Below are 21,477 nucleotides of genomic sequence, written 5' to 3'. Positions count from 1 at the left end.
TTTGTAGTGATAACCTTCTTTCATTTCTGACAGAAGTAATCTGTGTCCTCTCTCTTTTTCTCTTAGCTTTGCTAGAGGCTTATGCACTTTTATTAATACTGTCAAAGAACAAGCTATTGGTTCCACTGATTTTCTCTATCGATTTCCTGTTTTTAATTTTATTGGTTTCTAATTTTTTATTACGTCTTTTCTTCTGGTTACTTTGGATTTAATTTGCCATTTTTTTTTTAAATTTCCTAAGGTGGAAACAAATGATTGATTTTAGACCTTTCTACTTTTCTATCATATGCATTCACTGCTATACATTTCCCTCTAAGCATGACTTTCACTGCATCCTATAAATTTTGATAAGTAGTATTTTCACTTTCATTTAAAGTATTTTTAAATTTCACTGAGATTTCTTCTTTGATCCATGTATTATTCAGAAATAGTTGTTTAATCTCCACATATTTTGGGATTTTCCAGTTATCTTCTATTATTTTATTTTATTTTTGGCTGAGTACAGAAGACTTTATTGATGGTACATGACAAGGTGGGGGCTCTCTAGACCCCTCCCCATCTTCAGGGGATATGGTATGAAAACTGTGGTGGAGGGGAGATTCTTGGTGTGGTGGGGGATGGAGTGTGGCAGGGACTCCTCAGCAGCTGAGAGCCTCTCTTTTTCTCTCATGCTCTCACTAGGGCTGGTGGTCCAGAGGGCTGTTACTCCTTGGAGGCCATGTGGACCATGATGTCCACCACCCCGTTGCTGTAGCCAAAGTAATTGTCATACCAGGAAATTACCTTGACAAAGTGGTTGCTGAGGGCAATGCTAGCCCCAGAATTGAAAGTGGAAGAGGGAATGTCACCATTAAAGTCACAGGGGACAACTTGGTGTTCAGTGTAGCCCAGTGTGCCCTCCAAGGGATCTTCCGATGCCTGCTTCACCATCTTCTTGAAGTCATATCTGGCACGTTACTCCAGACAGCAGGTCAGGTCCACAACTGACACATTGGTGGTGGGGACAAGGAAGGCCATGCCAGTGCTCTCCCCATTCAGCTTGGGGATGTCCTTGCCCACAGCCTTGTAAGTTCCAGTAGATGCAGAAATAATGTTCTGGAGAGCCCCACAACCATGACGTCACAGTTTCCCAGAAGAGCCATCCATAGGTCTCCTGGGTGGCAGTGATGGCAGGGACTGTGGTCATGAGTGCCTCCATGATGCCAGAGTTGTCATGGATGATCTTGGTCAGAGATGCTAAGCAGTTGGTGGTGCAGGAGGCAATGCTGATGATTGTGAGGTTGCTTTCGTACTTCTCATGGTTCATGCCCATCAAACGGGGTCAAAGGGAGCAAAGATGATGACTCTTTGGCTCTCTCCTCTAAGTACGCCCCAGCCACATCCAAGATAGTGAAGACACCAGTTGACTACACAACACAGCCAGTGCCAGCATCACCACATTTGATTTTGGTGGTATCTTGCTCCTGGAAGATGGTGATAGGATTTCCACTGATGACAAACTTCTGATTCTCAGCCTTGACAGTGCCATGGAGCTTACCACTGGTGGAATCATACTGGAACATGTAGACCATGTAGCTGAAGTCAATGAAGGGTCACTGATGATGACAATATCCACTTTGCCAGAGTTAAAAGCAACCCAGTTGACCAGATGCCCAGTACAACCAAATCTGTTTACTACAAGCTTCAATTTCACCAAGTGTCTCAGGAATATGGCTTGTGCTGCATGAGATGTAGTCCTTTATCATATAGAAGGAGCAGAGAACATATCTTTCTCTATTGATTTTCAGTTTAATTTCACTGAGGTCTGAGAGTGGACATTATGTGATTAATATTTTTTTAAATCTGTTTAAGTATGTTTTATGGTCTATCTTGGTGAGTGTTCCATGACAGCTTGAGAAGAATGCGTACCTGCTGTTGTTGGATGAAGTGGTTGATAGATGTCAATTACATATAGTGGATTAATACTAATTACCTATAATTTTTTGAGGAAATGCATTACTTACATTTTCTTCTTTTTTGTGGGTAAACAGTAGGTGTATATATTTATGAGGTACACAAGATATTTTGATACAGGCACACAATGTGTAATAATCACACCAGGGTAAATTGGGCATCCATCACCTCAAGCATTTATCTCTTGTGTCACAATCCAATTATACTCTTTCAGGTATTTAAAAACACAGAATTAAATTATTATTCAGTCACTCTGCTGTGCTATCAAATACTAGATCTTATTCATTCTATTTTTTGTACCAATTAACCGTCCCCACTTCTCCCCTACCCTTCCCCAATAACCTTCACAGCCTCTGATAACCACTATTCTACTCTCTATTTCCATGAGTTCAACTATTTTAATTTTTAGCTCCCACCACAAATAAGTGAGGATATGTGAAGTTTGTCTTTCTGTGTCTGGCTTATTTCACCTAACATAATGACCACAGTTCTATCCATGTTGTTGCAAATGACAGGATCTCATTCTTTTTTACAGCTAAATAGTGCTCTAGTGTGTATATATACCACATTTTCCTTATTCATCATCTATTGATCAGCGCTTAGCTTGCTTCCAAATCTTGGCTACTGTGAACAGTGCAATAAACAAAAGAGTGCAAATATCTCTTTAATATACTGATTTCCTTTCTATATGTATCTTTTTCTGCATATGAATGCCAGGTCATATCCTTCCTCTTAAGTATACACCTAGCAGTGGAATGGCTAGATTAAATGGTAGCTCTACTTTTAGTTTCTTGAGGAACTCTAAACTGTTCTTCATAGTAGCTGTACTAATTCACATCCCCACCAACAGTGCATGAGGGTTCGCTTTTCTTCATATCCTTGCCAGCATTTCTTATTGCCTGTCTTTTGGATACAATCCATTTTAAATGGGCTGAAGTCATATCTCATTATAGTTTTGATTTAGAGTTCTTTGACGACCAATGATATTGAGCACTTTATATCTGCTTTGCCATTTGTATGTCTTCTTTTGACACAGATCTATTCAGACCTTTTGTCTATTTTCTAACTGAATTATAAGATTTTTTTTCTATATGGTTGTTTGAGCTCCTTATATATTCTGATTATTTATCTCTTGTCAGATAGATAGTTTGCAAATATCTTCTCCCTTTCTGTGGGTTGCCTCTTCAGTTTTCTTTTTTCTTTTTTTTTGAGATGGAGTTTTGCTGTTGTTGCCCAGGTTGGAGTGAAATGGCGCGATATCGGCTCACTGCAACCTTCACCTCCCAGGTCCAAGCTATTCTCCTGCCTCAGCCTCCCGAGTAGCTGGGATCATAGGCGCCTGCCACCACGCCCAGGTAATGTTTATATTTTTAGTAGAGACGGGGTTTCACCATGTTGGCCAGGCTGGTCTCGAACTCCTGACCTCAGGTGATCTGCCGGCCTCCCAAAGTACTAGGATTACAGGTGTGAGCCACTGCACCTAGCCACTCCTCACTTTTCTGACTGTTTACTCTGTTGTGCAGAGCTTTTTTAACTTGATGTCATCCCATCTGTCCATCTTTTCTTTGGTTGCCTGTGTTTGTGGGGTTTTACTCAAGAAATCTTTGCCCAGTCTAATGTCCCAGGGAGTTTTCCCAATGTTGTTTTTAGTAGTTTCACAGTTCAGGTCTTAGATTTAAGTTGCTAATTCATTTTGATTTGACTTTTGTATGTGGTGAGAGACAGGGAGCTAGTTTTGATCTTCCGCATATGGATATTCAGCTTCTCCAGCACCATCTAATCAAGAGACTGTCCTTTCCCCAATGCATATTCTTGGCACCTTTGTCAAAAATGAGTTCACTGTAGATGTATGAACTGTTTCTAGGTTCTCTATTGTTTCATTGGTCTATGTGTCTGTTTTTATGCAAGTACCATGCTGTTTTGGTTACTATGGCTCTGTAGTATAATTTGAAGTCAGGTTATGTGATTTCCCCTATTTTGTTGTGTTTGCTCAGGATAGCTTTGGCTATTCTAGGCCTTTTATGATTTCATATAAATTTTAGGATTGTTTTTTCCATTTCTGGGAAGACTGTCATATTTTGATAGGGATTGCATTGAATCTGTGACTGCTTTGGGTAGTATGAACATTTTAACAATATTGATTCTTACAATCTATGAACATGGAATATCTTTCCTTTTTGTGTGTGTGTCCTCTTCAATTTCTTTCACCAATGTTTTACAGTTTTCATTGTGAAGATCTTTCATTTCTTTGGTAAAGTTAATTCCTAGGTATTTTATTTGTAGCTATTGTAAATGGGATTATGTTCCTGATTTCTTTTTCAGATTATTCACTGTTGGCATATAGAAATGCTGCTGATTTCTGTATGTTGATTTAGTATGCAGCAACTTTACTGAATTTATCAGTTCTAATAGTTTTTTGGTGGAGTCTAAGTTTTTCCAAATATAAGGTCATATCACCTGCAAACAAGGATAATTCGGCTTCTTCCTTTCCGATTTGGATGCCCTTTATTATTATTATTTTTAAATTTATTTTTTTGAGACAGAGTCTTGCTCTGTCACCCAGGCTGGAGTGTAGCAGCACAATCTTGGCTCACCTCAAGCTACGCCTCCCGGGTTCATGCTATTCTCCTGCCTCAGACTCCCAAGTAGCTGGGACTACAGGCGCCAGCCACCACGCCCGGCTAATTTTTTGTATTTTTAGTAGAGACAGGGTTTCGACACGTTAGTCAGGGTGGTCTCGATCTCCTGACCTCGTAATCCACCTGCCTCGGCCTCCAAAAGTGCTGGGATTACAGGCATGAGCCACTGCGCATGGCCACCTTTCTTTCTTTCATCTGATTGCTAGCTAGGACTTCCAGTACTAGGTTAAATAGTTTTTTGACGATTTTTATCATGAAGAGATGTTAAAATTTTATCAGATGCTTTCTCAGCATCAACTGAAATGACCATATGGTTTCTGTCCTTCATTCTGTTGATACCACATTAATTGAGTCATGTATGCTGAAACACCCTTTCATCCCTGGGATAAAACCCACTTGTTCAATGATAAATGATCTTTTTAATATGTTCCTTAATTCGGTTTGACAGTGTTTTGTTAAGGATTTTTGCACCAATGTCCATCAGAGATATTGGTCTGTGGTTTTCTTTTTCCTTGATGTGTCTTTAACTGGTGTTGGTATCAGGCTAATGCTGGTCTCCTAGAATGAGTCTGGAAGTATTCCCTCCTCCTCTATTTTTCAGAATAGTCTGAGTAGGATTGGTTTTACTACTTAAGTGTTTGGTAGAGTTCAACAGTGAAGCCACGGGGTCCCGGGTATTTCTTTGCTAGAAGACTTTTTATTACAGCTTCAACTTGTTACTTGTCATTGGTCTGTTCAAGTTTTATATTACTTCATGGTTCTATCTTAGTAGACTGTATGTGTCCAGGAATTTAACCCTTTCTTCTAGGTTTTCCAATTTACTGGCATATAGTTGCTTATAGTAGCCTCTAATGATTCTTTGAATTTCTGTATTATCTGTTGCAATATCTCCTTTTTCATTTCTGACTTTATTTGGGTCTTCTTTTTTTCTTAGTCTGGCTAAAAAGTTTGTCAGTTTTAAGTTTTCAAAACACCAACTTTTTCTTTCCTTGATCTTTTGCATTGTTTTCTTCATTTCAATTTCATTTATGTCTGCTCTGATCTTTATTTTTCCTTCTACTAACATTAGGTTTGGATTACTCTTGCCTTTCTAGTTCTTTAGGATGCATTGTTAGGTTGTTTATTTGAAGTTTTCTTTTTTGATGTAGGAGCTTATAGCTATAAACTTCCCTCTTAGTTCTGCTTTTGCTGTATCCCATAGGATTTGGCATATTGTGTTTCCATTACATTTCAAGATATTTTGCAACTTCCTTCTTAATCTCTTCATTGACCTACTAGTGACTCAGGAGGATATTGTTTAATTTCTATGTGTTTGTACAGTTCCCAAAATGCCTCTTGTTATTGATTTATAATTTTATTCCATTGTGGTTCAGAGAAGATATTTGATATAACTTCAATTTTTTGAATGTTTTAAGACTTGTTTTGTGGCCTCACATATGGCCTCTATTCTTGAGAATGATGCATGTACTGAGGAGAAGAATGTGTATTCTTCAGCCATTGAATGAAATGTTCTGTAAATATCTATTAGGTCTATTTGGTCTATAGTGCAGATGAAGTCTGATGTTGCTTTGTTGATTTTCTGTCTGGATGATCTGTCCAATGCTGAAAGCAGGGTGTTGAAGTCTTCAGCTATTATTGTGTTGAAGTTTATCTTTCTTTTTAGCTCTAATATTTGCTTTATGTATCAGGGTGTTCCAACACTGGGTGCATATATATGTACAACTGCTATATCCCATTGTTGAATTGACCCTTTTATATATAATGACCTTCTTTGTCTCTTAACAGTTTTTGTCCTGAAATCCATTTTGTTTAAGTATAGCTACTCTTGCTCTTTTTTTTTTTTTTTTTTTGGTTTCTACTTGCATGGAACATCTTTTCCCATCCCTTTATTTTCAGTCTATGTGTGTCTTTTTTTTTTTTTTTTTTTTTTTTTTGAGACGGAGTCTCACTCTGTCGCCCGGGCTGGAGTACAGTGGCCGGATCTCAGCTCACTGCAAGCTCCGCCTCCCAGGTTTTACGTCATTCTCCTGCCTCAGCCTCCCGAGTAGCTGGGACTACAGGCACCCGCCACCTCGCCCGGCTAGTTTTTTGTATTTTTTTAGTAGAGACGGGGTTTCACTGTGTTAGCCAGGATGGTCTCGATCTCCTGGCCTCGTGATCCGCCCGTCTCGGCCTCCCAAAGTGCTGGGATTACAGGCTTGAGCCACCGCGCCCGGCCTATGTGTGTCTTTTTATTTTATTTTATTTTATTTTTGAGACGGAGTTTCGCTCTTGTTGCCCAGGCTGGAGTGCAATGGCGCGATCTTGGCTCACCGCAACCTCTGCCTCCTGGGTTCAAGCAATTCTTCTGCCTCAGCCTCCCGAGTAGCTGGGATTACAGGCATGCACCACCACGCCCTGTTAATTTTGTATTTTTAGTACAGACGGGGTTTCTCCATGTTGGTCAGGCTGGTCTGGAACTCCTGACCTCAAGTGATCCACCTGCCTTTACCTCCCAAAGTGCTGAGATTACAGGCGTGAGCCACTGCACCTGGCCTATGTGTGTCTTTACAGGTGAGTGTGTTTCTCATAGGCAACAGATTGCTGGGCCTTAATTTTTTTTTGTTGTAGTTTTCTTTTTTTGAGGCAAGGTCTTGCTCTGGTGCCCAGGCTGGAGTGCAATGGCATGATCTCAGCTCACTGCAGCCTCAACCTCCCAGGCTCAAGTGATCTTCCCACCTCAGCTTTCTGGAGTAGCTGGGACTATAGGCATGTACCCCTGTGGCACCACCATTAGAACTGTGCTGGGTCACACCTGAAGCCAATATAGCACTGGGTCTTGCCAAGGCCTGCTGTAACCACTACCTGGCTACCACCTATGTTTGCTCAAGGCCCTAGGGCTCCACAATCAGCAGATGATGAAGACAGCTGGGCTTGTGTCCTTCCTTTCCAGGTGGCGAATTCCCCCAGCAGGTTCAGAGATGATGTCTAGGAACCAGGGCCTGAAATTGGAAATGTTAGAAATCTACCTGGTATTCTTTCTACTGCAGTAAGTTTGGCACCAAAACAGAGTCTCTCTCTGTGTCCACCACCACCACAGGCCCATGGGGAGTATTGCCAGGGTATTGACAATGTTCACTTAAGGCCCAAGGGCTCTTCAGTCATCTTGTGAACACTGCCAGGCCTGGGACTCACCCTTCAGAGCAACAGGCTCCCTTCTAGCATAGTGTAGGTCCAGAAATGCCATCCAGGAGCTAAGGCCTGGAATTAGGGACCCTAAGAGTTCACTTGGTACTCTTCCCAACTGTGACCAAGTTCAAATCTACGCTGCAAGACATAGTCCCCTTTATTCTTCTCTCTCCTTTTGTTAAGCAGAGAGTCTTTACTTGTAGTCGCTACTGCTGTGAATGTGCTGGGTCACACCTGAAGCCAGCATATCTCAGAGTCTCACTCAAGGTCATGGCATCTACTATCTGGTTACCACTGCTGATTATTCAGGGCCCAAGGGCTCTTTAGTTAGCAGGTGATGAATCTTGCCAGGACTAAGTCCTTCTCTTCAAGGCAGGAGATTCCCTTCTGGCGCTGTGTCTAGACACTATAGGCATCTAGGGCCTGGAATAGGGGTCTCAAAACTCTACTTGGTACCCTAGATGACTGTGGCTGAGCTGGTATTCAAGTTGCAAAACAAGGTCCTCTTGACTCTTCCCTTTCCTGTCCGCAAACAGAAGGAAGGGGTCTCTTTTGTACTGGCAAGCTGAACTGGCTGGTACTGTGTGGAAAGGGTGACACAAGCACTTCCTTAGTCACCCTGGCTGCTGTCTCACTAGGTTGTGTGCCCCTGCAAGACCACTGGCTCTGACCCCAGCACTACTCTAGGACTTGCCTGGGAGTTGCAGTCATTCTACCCTAGACTGCTTTTCTAGTTCATTTAAGACCCCAAAGCACTTTAGCTTGCCGTGGCAAGGCTTGCCAAAACTCAAGTTCTGCCTGCTGGGAGAGAAAATTTCCCCTCTGACCAGGGTTAGTCCACAGGCTTCCTCTGTGGGCATTGGCTGAGTTCTGCTCAGTGTTGGCAGTACTAAGTTCCAATGCAAAGTCTCACAATTACTACACTCTCATTCTTGGAAGTGTACAGATTCTCTCTCCATGCTGCAAGGCCACTGCAGGGGTTGGGGGGTGGTGTATTCAATTCAAGACTGTCTTTCCTACTCCTTCCATGCCCCTTTTAATAATATTAAGTTAAAACCAGGTACTGTGATTGCTCACCTGTGTCTAGTTTTATAAAAGTTTTCATGAGAACCAAAAATGTGTAGACAGTTGTCAAATTTGGTGCTACTGCAGGGAAGACAATCAGTGGAGGCTTCTATTCAGCTATCTCGCTCTGCCTCCTCTCTCTCTTATTATTATTATTATTTTTTTAGACAGAGTCTCTCTCTGTCACCCAGACTGGAGTACAGTGGTACAATCACAGCTCATTGCAATCTCAAACTCCTGGGCTCATGCGATCCTCCCACCTCAGCTCCCCAAGTAGCTAGGACTACAGGTGTGTGCCACTATGCCTTTTTTATTTTTCCCCCTAAGACATGAGGTTTTGTTATGTTGCCCAGGCCTCGAACTCCTGGCCTCAAGCAATCCTCTCACCTAGGCTTCCCAAAGTGTTGGGATTACGGGCATAAGCCACTACAGCTAGCCTCTCTTTAATTTTTTTTTTTTTTTTTTTTTTTGAGACGGAGTCTCGCTCTGTCACCCAGGCTGGAGTGCAGTGGCCGGATCTCAGCTCACTGCAAGCTCCGCCTCCCGGGTTCACGCCATTCTCCTGCCTCAGCCTCCCGAGTAGCTGGGACTACAGGCGCCCGCCACCTCGCCCGGCTAGTTTTTTGTATTTTTTAGTAGAGACGGGGTTTCACCGTGTTAGCCAGGATAGTCTTGATCTCCTGACCTCGTGATCCACCCGTCTCGGCCTCCCAAAGTGCTGGGATTACAGGCTTGAGCCACCGCGCCCGGCCTTAATTTTTTTAAATAATGATTTTTTTGAATAGGTAGTTTATTAGTATTATACAAAAATTTAAAAGTTCAAAAGATTATATAATGAAAAATGAGTCACCTTTTCATCCCTGTCCCAATCTTCTTCCCCATAAAACCACTATTACCGGTTTCAATCTAGAGTGGGACTGTCCAACAGAACTTTCTACAATAATGAAAATGTTCTGCATTGGTGCTATCCAACACAGTTAGTTGCCTTTAGCCACAGGTAACTACTAAGCACTTTAAGTGTGGCTAGTTTGACTAAGAAACTGAATTTAATTTTACCTAAATGTAATGAATTTAAATGTAAATCGCCACATGTGACCAGTGGCTACTGCATTAATACAGTATAGATCTAGAGAATCTGTCTAGAGCAAAGGTTTTTCTGCCTTAGCTACATAATGTAATCACCTAGTGAGCATTTAAACCTTCAATGCCAAAGTCAAACTCCAGACCAAATATAACAAAATCTCTGGAATGGAATTTAGGCATCAGTATTTTTTTTTTCAAGCTCCCCAGTGATTCCAATATGCAACCATCACTTAAAGCCTCTGTTGTAGAAAATCTATTATCTTACAAATAGATTACCTCTACCTAATATTTAAAAACTAAAAGCCTGGCTGGGTGTGGTGGCTCACGCCTGTAATCCCAGAACTTTGGGAGGCCGAGGCAGGTGGATCACTTGAGGTCAGGAGTTCAAGATCAGCCTGGTCAACATGGCGAAACCCTATCTCTACTAAAAATACAAAAAGTTAGACAGGCATGGTGGCAGGGGCCTGTAATCTCAGCTACTTGGGAGGCTGAGACAGGAGAACTGCTTGAGCCCAGGAGGCAGAGGTTGCAGTGAGCCGAGATAATGCTACTATACTTCAGCCTGGGCAACAAAGTGAGACTCTGTCTCTCACGCACACACACGCGAAAACCTAAAAGCTCTTCCTGGATGCTGTTGATAGAAAAAATAAAATAAAAATAAAGAAAAATAAGAACCAAGAGGAGTAATTTTTTTATTTCTAAGTTATTAATTAGAAAATAACTTTCAATTGCTCAGGTACATAAATATCTTTATACCTATAGAGGGTTTCCCCCAAAGTAAGTCAATAGGGGTAATTTTTACTGGGACTGATTGGATTTTTAAAGCTAAAAAAGAGTTTCCAAGACAGAAATACAATTTTCCTCTGTTTATAGATACAATACAGAGAAGATATTTGCATTACATACTGTTAAAGAACTCCTAAATATCAAGAAGAAAGGCTGGGTGCGGTGGCTCACATCTGTAATCCTAGCACTTTGGGAGGCCAAGGCGGGCAGATTACCTGAGCTCAGGAGTTCAAGACCAGCCTGGGCAACACAGTTGAAACCCCGTCTCTACTAAAAATACAAAAAAACTTAGCCAGGCGTGGTGCCAGGTGCCTGTAGTCCCAGCTACTCAGGAAGCTGAGGCAAGAGAATGGTGTGAACCCAGGAGGCAGAGCTTGCAGTGAGCCAAGACTGCGCCACTGCACTTCAGCCTGGGCAACAGAATGAGACTCCATCTCAAAAAAAATAAAATTAAATTAAAAATAAATAAATAAGTTTTGCATGTGGTGGCACAAGCCTGTAATCACAGTCCCTCTAGAAGGTAAAGCAGAAGGATTGCTTGGGTCTAGGAGTTTGAGGCTGCAGTAAGCTATGACCATGCCACTGTACTCCAGTCTGGATGACAGAACAAGATCCTGTCTCTAAAAATAAAAAATAATAATTAACAAAAAGATTTAAAAAGTTTAAAAACTAGTGATATAAATATGTAACTGCCTAACATTACAGTTATCTAAATCAGCATACAGATAAGTATCTAGGTCAAGAAGGTAATTCATTAAATCATAAAGTTCCTGTAACATCTTGGTGATTAGTTTCAAATCAAACATTAAAAACAAACAAAACCCAGTAAGGTTTCACTGTATGGCTTTGGGAGCTGAGAAGCTGAAACAAAATGCTAACTCTAAGCACATGCTCTATAACCCTTGACTGTTTCAGAGGTGTATATATTTATTTATATATACATTTTTTTTTTCTGAGACAGGGTCTCGCTCTGACACCAGGCTGGAGTGCAGTGGTGCGATCTCTGCTCACTGCAGCCTCCGCCTCCTGGGCTCAAGCAATTCTTCCACCTTAGCCTCCTGAGTAGCTGAGACTATAGGCGCATGCCACCATGACTGGCTAATTTTTCTATTTCTTGTAGACACAGGGTTTTACCATGTTGCTCAGGCTGGTCTCGAACTCCTGGGCTCAAGCGACCCTCCCACCTCAGCCTTCCAAAGTGCTAAGATTACAGATGTGAGCCACTGTGCCCGGCCTCAGAGGTATATTTAAAAATAGTTTCGCCCTGTTTTACTGTAATTTCTAGTATGGTCCTAGCTATCTTTTTTTTTTTTTTTTTTTTGAGACGGAGTCTCGCTCTGTCGCCCAGGCTGGAGTGCAGTGGCCGGATCTCAGCTCACTGCAAGCTCCGCCTCCCGGGTTTACGCCATTCTCCTGCCTCAGCCTCCCGAGTAGCTGGGACTACAGGCGCCCGCCACCTCGCCCGGCTAGTTTTTTGTATTTTTAGTAGAGACGGGGTTTCACCATGTTAGCCAGGATGGTCTCGATCTCCTGACCTTGTGATCCGCCCGTCTCGGCCTCCCAAAGTGCTGGGATTACAGGCTTGAGCCACCGCGCCCGGCGGTCCTAGCTATCTTAAACAAAACTGTCAGTATATATAACAGTCCGTTTTTAAATTACGAGGATATGTTTTTTTTTTTTTCTTTGAGACACAGTCTCACTCTCTCGCTCAGGCTGGAGCGCAGTGGCGCAATCTCAGTTGACTGCAGCCTCTGCCTCTTGGGCTCAAGGGATTCTCCTGCCTCAGCCTCCCAAGTAGCTGGGATTACAGGTGTGTGCCACCACACCCAGATAATTTTATATTTTTAGTAGAGACGGAGTTTCACCATGTTGGCCAGGCTGGTCTCAAACTCCTGGCCTCAAGTAATCCACCCGACCCCCCAAAGTGCTGGGATTACAGGTATGAGCCACTATGCCCAGCCAGGATATGTTCTTTTCTCTGCTTCCTCTTTGGAGTTACTGCCTCTATAGCTAATAGGACAACACATACACACCAGAACTTGCATTGACATTAAGAATTTTGGCATACATTACTTCAGGAAGAAAAGGCAAAACTGAGGAAAAGGAGTGGCAAAGAGATTAAAAATGGGGCTATGATTACATGAAATAATAATGGCAGCAACTAAGTTTTTTTTTTTTTTTTTTTTTTTTTTTTTTTTTGAGACGGAGTCTCGCTCTGCCGCCCAGGCTGGAGTGCAGTGGCCGGATCTCAGCTCACTGCAAGCTCCGCCTCCCGGGTTCACGCCATTCTCCTGCCTCAGCCTCCCGAGTAGCTGGGACTACAGGCGCCCACAACCGCGCCCGGCTAATTTTTTGTATTTTTAGTAGAGACGGGGTTTCACCGTGGTCTCGATCTCCTGACCTTGTGATCCGCCCGCCTCGGCTTCCCAAAGTGCTGGGATTACAGGCGTGAGCCACCGCGCCCGGCCAAGTTTTTTTTTTTTTGAGACGGAGTCTCGCTCTATCGCCCAGGTTGGAGTGCAGAGGCACAATCTTGGCTCACTGCAACCTCCGCCTTCTGGATTCTAACGATTCTCCTGCCTTAGCCTCCCAAGTAGCTGGGACTACAGATGCCTGCCACCACATCCAGCTAATTTTTATATTTTTAGCAGAGACGGGGTTTCACCATGTTGGCCAGGGGGTCTTGAACTCCTGACCTCAAGTGATCTGCCTGCCTCAGCCTCCCAAAGTGCTGAGATTACAGGCATGAGCCACTGCACCCGGCCAACAGAAACTAAGATTTATATAGCACTTGCTATGTGCCAGGCACTGTTCTAAGTGCTTTACATTTAAATTTCACAACATTCCTGTGAGGTTGGAATTGTTATTATTCTATTTTACATATAAGGGCAAAAAAATGGTCACATAATTGTTAAAAGATAAGAGCCAAACGTTTGAATCTAGGCAATTTGACTCCAGAGACCATTGTCTCACCATTAAAGGTAGCCTGAGAATTCAACCGTATACATTTACCAGGACCCTGCTATACGCAAGGTAGCATGTAGGGAGCTCAAGGTACAAAGATATGACATGGCTTTCCTTCGTGTTTGCATCTGAATGATCACAGAGCTCAAAGTTTCCTTCTACCAGTTACCATTTCAAAACAATCTTTACACTCAAAATACTTCCTCAAATAATTAAGGATAAATGCTATGAAGAATGATTATCAAAGCAAAGCACCAATAGTTTAAAGAGCTTCAAATATTAATCCAGGCCAGGCATGGTGGCTCATACCTATAGTTGCAGTGCTTTGGGAGGCTGAGGTGGGAGGACTGCTTGAGCCTAGGAGTTTGAGACCAGCCTGGATAACATAGCGAGACCCTGTCTCTACAAACAACAACAACAACAACAAAATTAGCTGGGTGTGATGGCACATGCCTGTAGTCCCAGCTACTCAGGAGCTGATGTGGGAGTACCACTTGAGCCCAGGAGGTCAAGGCTTCAGTGAGCCATGATCATTCCACTGCACTCCAGCCTGGGTGACAGGGCAAGACCCTGTCCCAAAAAATATAAATAAATAAAAATAAAAGTTAAAAAAAAAATCCAGAAGAAGGCCTTTAATATGCCATGACAATGTAGAAAATGTCTGCATAGAGACATTTTTTACATTAATGATCAATTTACACAAAATTTTAACATACTTGGTGTTTTTCCCAGTTCCAGATTATAGTGCTACAACCATGTAAGTTGCATATGGCAAGTTCACGTTGTAAAAATCAGATAATGAATTTGTTGGCATCTCATCAACAGTAGCACTACTCATTCTTATAAAATCTAATAAAATTGGCCAGGCGTGGTGGCTCACGCCTGTAATCCCAGCACTTTGGGAAGCCAAGGCGCATAGATCACGAGGTCAGGAGTTCAAGATCAGCCTGACCAAGATGGTGAAACTCCGTTTCTACTAAAAATATTTAAAAAAATTAGCCAGGAGTGGTGGTGGGCGCTGCAATCCCAGCTACTCAGGAGGCTGAGGAAGAGAACTGCTTAAACCTGGGAGGCGGAGGATGCAGTGAGCCAAGATGGTGCCACTGTACTCCAGGCTAGGCGACAGAGTGAAACTCAGTCTCAAAAAAATAAAAAATAAAAAATAAATAAAATTGTTGTGTACTTTTTAAATTATTATTATTAAGGAAGCAGAAGAGGCAAGATAAGATTTCTATCTGTTGGAATGGCTCATGTGTGAAAGACATTTGAAAACCACTGTCTGATAGGACAATATACCTAATAATGGTCAAGACAAGATCTCTATCTCTTGTATTCCCATTTCATTTTACCCTAAACACTGGAACTTCCTGGTGGCTGGGTAATAAATTATGACCAATGAGAAAATAAATGGAGACATTACACATTTAGAGTAATAATGACAAAATTTTAACTTGAAAAGTATGTGGAAATAGGCCGGGCGCAGTGGCTCACACCTGTAATCCCAGGACTTTGGGAGGCCGAGGCAAGCGGATCACAAGGTCAGGATCTCGAGACCATCCTGGCTAACACGGTGAAACCCCATCTCTGCTAGAAATACAAAAAATTAGCTAGGTGTGGTGGTAGGCGCCTGTAGTCCCAGCTACTCAGAAGGCTGAGGCAGGAGAATGGTGTGTACCTGGGAGGCAAAGCTTGCAGTGAGCCAAGATCGCGCCACTATACTCCAGCCTGGGCGACAGAGTGAGACTCTGTCTCAAAAAAAAAAAACAAAAACAAAAAACAAAAAACAAAAAAAGAGAAAAGTATGTGGAAATAAACAATAGAGGTTACAAATTATATATACTTAAATACAAATAATAACTTTGTAGGTATATTACATGAAAAATAAATGTATGCAGGTAGCCAACTCTTGCTCATACCTGAATAGAGTGCTTCTATCAGACACCAGCAGTATGTCCTTGACAAAACTTTGGGTATAGTTTTTAAAATATACAAGCGCAATGTAAAATAGATTAATCAACCTAAAACTCAACTGTGACTACAGTAAGTGCTAAAAAAATTTAGAAGAATACAGAGTTCCTGCCCTGATATTTCTTTAACATCTAAGTCAGTGGTTCTCAAACTTTAGCATAGATCAAAATCACTAGGAGAGCTTTTTAAAACAAATTACTGGGCTCCATTCCAAAATTTCTGATTAAGTAGGTCTGGAATGGGACCTAAGAATTTGCAGGTCTAACAAGTTCCTGGGTAATGCTGATACTGCTGATCCAAAGACCACACTTTAAAAATCATTGGATTACAGCTAGGCACCACGGCTCCTGCCTACAATCCCAGTGCTTTGAGAGGCTGAGGCGGGACTATTGCTTGAGGTCTGGAGTTAAAGAGTAGCCTGGGCAACACGGTGAGGCACTGTCTCTACAAAAATAAAAATATTAGCCAGGTGTGGTGGTGTGCCCCTGTAGTCTTAGGAGGCTGAGGTGGGAGGATGGCTTGAGCCTAGGAGTTTGAGGCTACCATCAACAACGATCACTGCACTCTAGCCTGAGCAACAGAACGAGACCCTGTCTGAAAAAAATATATGTAATTTTTGGCTCTCTCTCTATATATTTGTTGGCTGGGTGCAGTGACCCATGTTTGTAATCCCAGCCCTTTGGGAGTCTGAAGTGGGAGGATCACGCAAGTCCAGGAGTTTTGAGATCAGCCTGGGCAACATGGTGAGACCTTGTCTCTACAGAAAAATAAAGAAAACAGGCTGGGCATGGTAGTTGATGCCTGTAATCCCTGCATTTTGGGAGGCCAAGGCAGGCAGATCGCTTAAGGCTAGGAGTTCGAGACCAGCCTGGGCAACATGATGAAAACTTATCTCTACAAAAAACTATAAAAAATAGTCAGGTGTTGTGGCACATGCCTGTAGTCCCTGCTACTCAGGAGGCTGAGGTGGGAAGATCATTTATGCCTGGGAGATCGAGGCTGCAGTGAGCTGTGATCATGCCACTGTACTCTGGCCTGGGTGACAGAGCGAGATCCCATATCACAAAAATAAAAAAAATAAAGAAGCCGGGCGCAGTGGCTCAAGCCTGTAATCCCAGCACTTTGGGAGTCCGAGACGGGCGGATCACGAGGTCAGGAGATCGAGACCAACCTGGCTAACGCGATGAAACCCCGTCTCTACTAAAAAATACAAAAAACTAGCTGGGCGAGGTGGCGGGCGCCTGTAGTCCCAGCTACTCGGGAAGCTGAGGCAGGAGAATGGCGTGAACGCGGGAGGCGGAGCTTGCAGTGAGCCGAGATCCGGCCACTGCACTCCAGCCTGGGCGACAGAGCAAGACTCCGTCTCAAAAACAATAAATAAATAAAAAATAAAAAATAAAGAAAATAATAAAATTAGCTGGGCATGATGGCACACACCTGTAGTCTCAGTTATTCAGGAAGCTGAGGTGGGTGGATAGCTTGTGCCCAGGAGATCAAGACTGCAGTTACTCATGACTGCACCACTGCATTCCAGCATGGGTGACAGAGTGAGACCCTGTCTCAAGAAAAGAAAAAAAAATTAAATTAAAAAAAATGTTAAAAAGAGTTCGGGCTTGGTGGCTCATGCTTGTAATCCCAGCATTTTGGGAGGCCAAGGCGGGAGAATCACTTGAGGTTAGGAGTTTGAGACCAGCTAGCCAACACGGTGAAACCTCGCCTCTACTGAAAATACAAAAATTAGCTGAGCATGGTGGCACACACCTGTAATCCCAGCTACTCAGGAGGATGAGGCAGGAGAAATGCTTGAACCTGGGAGGCTGAGGTTGCAGTGAGCCAAGATCGCGCCACCGCATTCTAGCCTGAGCGTCAGAGATTTTTGTATCTCAAAATTAATTAATTTTAAAAAATCATTGGATTACTTCATTTTCTTACAAACAAAGCTTGCTAATTCTGATTCTTTATTTTCAAATTCATGTTATTGCTTTTGTCCTTACCTTTATTTTAGGGGAAATCGCTATGAATTGCAAACCCATAAGAATTTGAAAAGACAACAAAACTATATAAATGAAAGGACAAATATTTCATTTATTTGGTCTAAACATTCAGCAATTTCAGTCATGTACAACTAGCTATAATCACAGAAGTAATTACTGAGATTGAGAAGAAATAAAATCAGCCAAAAGCAGCAGAGGCATGCTGTTAATTTCTTATTTTTCTACCATAATAAATTGGAGTCAGCAGGGAGGAGTACCATTAATAGCCAAGAAACACAGATATAGCAAGAAAAACAAAGAAGAGACATGAAGGAAAAAAATGAAGGGGATTAGGATAGCAACAAGTGGGATGAGGACTGCAAGTGAAAATGGACAAGAAGCAGACACGTTAAGGAGGAAAGAGACACAATGAACAGAAGTGGCCAGAAAAGAAGAAAAAAAATGGTAAACTATCCAAAAGTGTGGGGTAATTCACTAAAAGGACAACCAAGCCCTCAAAACTAAATAATTAAATAACTCTTATTAGGGTATTACTATGCCATATTAAAGCACACCAACAACACAGGAATCTGGGCACATTTGGTAGGAAAGAAAAGAGCCATGCATACCTTTAGTAAACATAAATGACTCTATATAGTACAACTGTCATAAGCAAAAACTCTGAGTCGTGAAGAAAAGATTCAAATATAGGTGATTCTTATCAAGGTAAAAACAAGCATTTTATACATCTTAGCAAAAAATTTTATAAAAGTAGTATCCAAAAAAAGTCCTGGCAATTAATGGGTACTTAATTAACTAGAAATATCAATCATCCAGATATCTGACTTTTCCAAGTGTTATCCAAAAAGAGAATGGGGTCACATGAAATGTATTATCATCACTTTAGTTGAATTCTCTAACAATTTTTACTTACCAAGGGGAAGATCATCAACTTTTGCTAGGTCATTCTCTTCTATTCCAGGCATCCCTGCATCACCACCTCTTTTGATTTGTTCTGCTCAAGTAACAGAAATATAGAATTCTATAATTTTTCTTACATAATTTGAAAATGTTTTGAAGGAATGTAACAATCAGTTTCTAAAAGTAATAGACTACATCAACTGAACATCTTTATATCTTGCTTTGGACATAGCTGTAACTCTAAAATAACTTACTCTTTTTTCTCTTTCATCAAAGGATCCAAATTTGAAACAATGAAGACACTTAATCATGTGTGAACTAAAATCAAACAATTTTCTTTCTGATTGAAAATATTCACTTAAAAATGGGAAGAAAAAGTTAATATCCTATTAATACAAAACAAAATAATAATAATAATAATACCTTTCCCATGTGGAATATGATTGCTTGAGGGTTCTTCATTCTTATCTGCAACATTCTCAGCTACTTTTGGAATATTTTTAGGTACGACTTGATCGTTTATATCCAATTCTTTTCCACCATTTGATTGAATCTTGTGGGACTCTTGCTGCTAGATAAAGATTCGGTAACAATAAATATTTTTCAGTTCAAATTGTTAAACCACTGACACAACTATTAATTAAATGGTTCAAATGCGTTCAAATAATGAACAATTGGAGATGCAGGATACATTATTTTCTGTGTGATTTTTATACCTGATAAAAAGTCAAAGAATAACACTTTTGAAAATCTCTAGCTACAGTAAATGAATGATTTGGCAATCAGAGGTGACTCTGTTTGGCTATGCTGAGGTGTCTGATTCTGCAAGACAGCCTGCTGAGTACTACACCTTGCCCTGATGGCCTACAATTGGGCATTTTCCTGGGTGCTATGGGCAGGGTGGGTTCTCTGTAAGCATATGTTAGAATCAAGCAGGATGGCAGAAAGGAGGAGACTGGCATACAGGTGCTTCTTCAAGAGCAAGGGTGAAAAACAGGCAATCTTCTTCCTAAGTGTGCTGGCCACCGAAGCACAGCAAGTAATGGCAGGACAATAAACAGGTCGGTGCTTCCTCCAACCCTGTTCCTAACCTAGCATCTTCTTGGAAATGCAAATCTTCAAGTATATGGTTAGGCCTAACTCAATTCTCTCGATGGAGAGTATTGAGTTTGCCTCCGTGGAAAATTGGGAGCAGCAAGGGGTCAAGTACACAAGTTTGGGATGCCATATATGGGTTCCTCTAGTCAACATTTAATGCATCTATAAATGCTTTGTAAACTCTAAAGCAGTATGAAATGTAATTCTTAGTAATGTTATAAAAATAGTACGAAAAAATTTATATGGAATCTAGGAAAACAAGAACAAAATCTTTTTTTTTTTTAATCTTTTTTATTTTTGAGACAGAGTCTTCCTCTGCAGCCCAGGCTGGAGTGCAGTGGTGGGATCTCGGCTCACTCCAAGCTCCGCCTCCTGGGTTCACGCCATTTTCCTGCCTCAGCCTCCCGAGTAGATGGGACTACAGGCGCCCGCCACCACGCGCGGCTAATTTTTTGTATTTTTAGTAGACAGGGGGTTTCACTGTGTTAGCCAGGGTGGTCTCAATCTGCTGGCCTCATGATCCGCCTACCTCAGCCTCCCAAAGTGCTGGGATTACAGGCGTGAGCCACCGCACCCGGCCACAAGAGTCAAATCTTAAGAATGTGTCACAATAAAGGAGAAAGGATACTCTGACAATCAGGTGTAGGTATTCCAGTGTCCTGGCAGGTAAAATCAACAAATATTTCCATCGTGCTTCACAGTTTCCAAATTGCTTTCATAGCTGTACTCTAGTAGAAAAAAAATTCATAGTTTTGAGAAAAACAAAACAAAACTGAGGCTTTAAAAAATTAAGCAGTTTAGAAGTTAAGGCCAGGCGCAGTAGCTCATGCCTGTAATCCCAGCACTTTGGGAGGCCGAGGTGGGCAGATCACGAGGTCAGGAGATTGAGACCATCCTGGCTAACACGGTGAAACCCCGTCTCTACTAAAAAATACAAAAAAATTAGCTGGGTGTGGTGGCGGGCGCCTGTAGTCCCAGTTACTTGGGAGCCTGAGGCAGAAGAATGGCGCGAATCCGGGAGGTGGAGCTTGCAGCCAGCCGAGATCACGCCACTGCACTCCAGCCTGGGCAACAGTGCGAGACTCCACTTTAAAAAAAAAAAAAAAGCAGTTTGGGCCAGGCGCGGTGGCTCATGCCTGTAATTCTACCACTTTGGGAGGCCGAGGTGGGTGAATCACGAGGTCAGGAGTTCGGTATCAGCCTGACCAATGTGGTGAAACCCCGTCTCTACTAAAAATACAAAGCTGAGTCGGGCGTGGTGGCCCACGCCTGTAATCCCAACTACTCAGAAGGCTGAGGCAGAAGAATCGCTTGAACTCGGGAGGTGGAGGTTGCAGTGAGCCGAGATGGGGCCACTGCACTCCTGCCTGGGCGACAGAGCAAGACTCAGTCTCAGAAAAAAAAAAAAAAAAAATTAAGCAGTTTGTACAAAGTCACAAAACTAGAGAATTGTGAAGAAGGAATTCTAATCACAGTCTTTCTGACTCCAAATCCCACATTTCCTGTAACTTGGTAAGCTATAATCAATTCTGATAGCTTAATCATTGATGAATGAAATGATAAACTGAAATTTTTGAACATGTCTAACATAAACACCAAGGGTGAGAAAATCCATGAGGCACAACTTGAGCATCCAGCTTGCATCTCTGTGCATCTTCACTATTATGCTATCTCATAAGGCTATTGCTATAGTACTCTTCACTCTTTTGCAGATGTGGGTAAGACAAATATTGAACAAAATTAAAAGTCAACAAGCTACTGTTCAAAAATACTTTTCCATTGAAAGCAGTTAACAAAGATGTTGTCTCTTTAATGCATTATTGACAGTACCTTTCTATGAATGGACAATATTAATATTA

The 21,477-nt window shown here is 41.9% G+C and overlaps 1 protein-coding gene across 8 annotated transcripts in view; it reads right to left on the bottom strand.

The window, feature by feature from the left end:
- The window catches only part of GOLM2 (golgi membrane protein 2), a 127,857-nt gene that overhangs the window by 59,234 nt on the left and 47,146 nt on the right, over positions 1 to 21,477 (bottom strand). For 4 of the 8 annotated variants that reach the window (XM_077939305.1, XM_015142120.3, XM_015142122.3 and 1 more), the window contains exons 5-6: positions 18,944 to 19,091; positions 18,534 to 18,614 (exon numbers count right to left, since the gene is read on the bottom strand). In XM_077939305.1, coding sequence (XP_077795431.1) covers positions 18,534 to 18,614; positions 18,944 to 19,091 — 229 coding nt within the window. The remainder of the gene's footprint in view (positions 1 to 18,533; positions 18,615 to 18,943; positions 19,092 to 21,477) is intronic. The other 4 variants (XM_077939306.1, XM_015142121.3, XM_015142123.3 and 1 more) reach the window with 1 other exon arrangement.

The sequence above is a fragment of the Macaca mulatta genome, chromosome 7 (assembly GCF_049350105.2).
Source record: "Macaca mulatta isolate MMU2019108-1 chromosome 7, T2T-MMU8v2.0, whole genome shotgun sequence".
Lineage (NCBI taxonomy): Eukaryota > Metazoa > Chordata > Mammalia > Primates > Cercopithecidae > Macaca > Macaca mulatta.
This window is presented reverse-complemented; position numbering and strand designations above follow the sequence as displayed.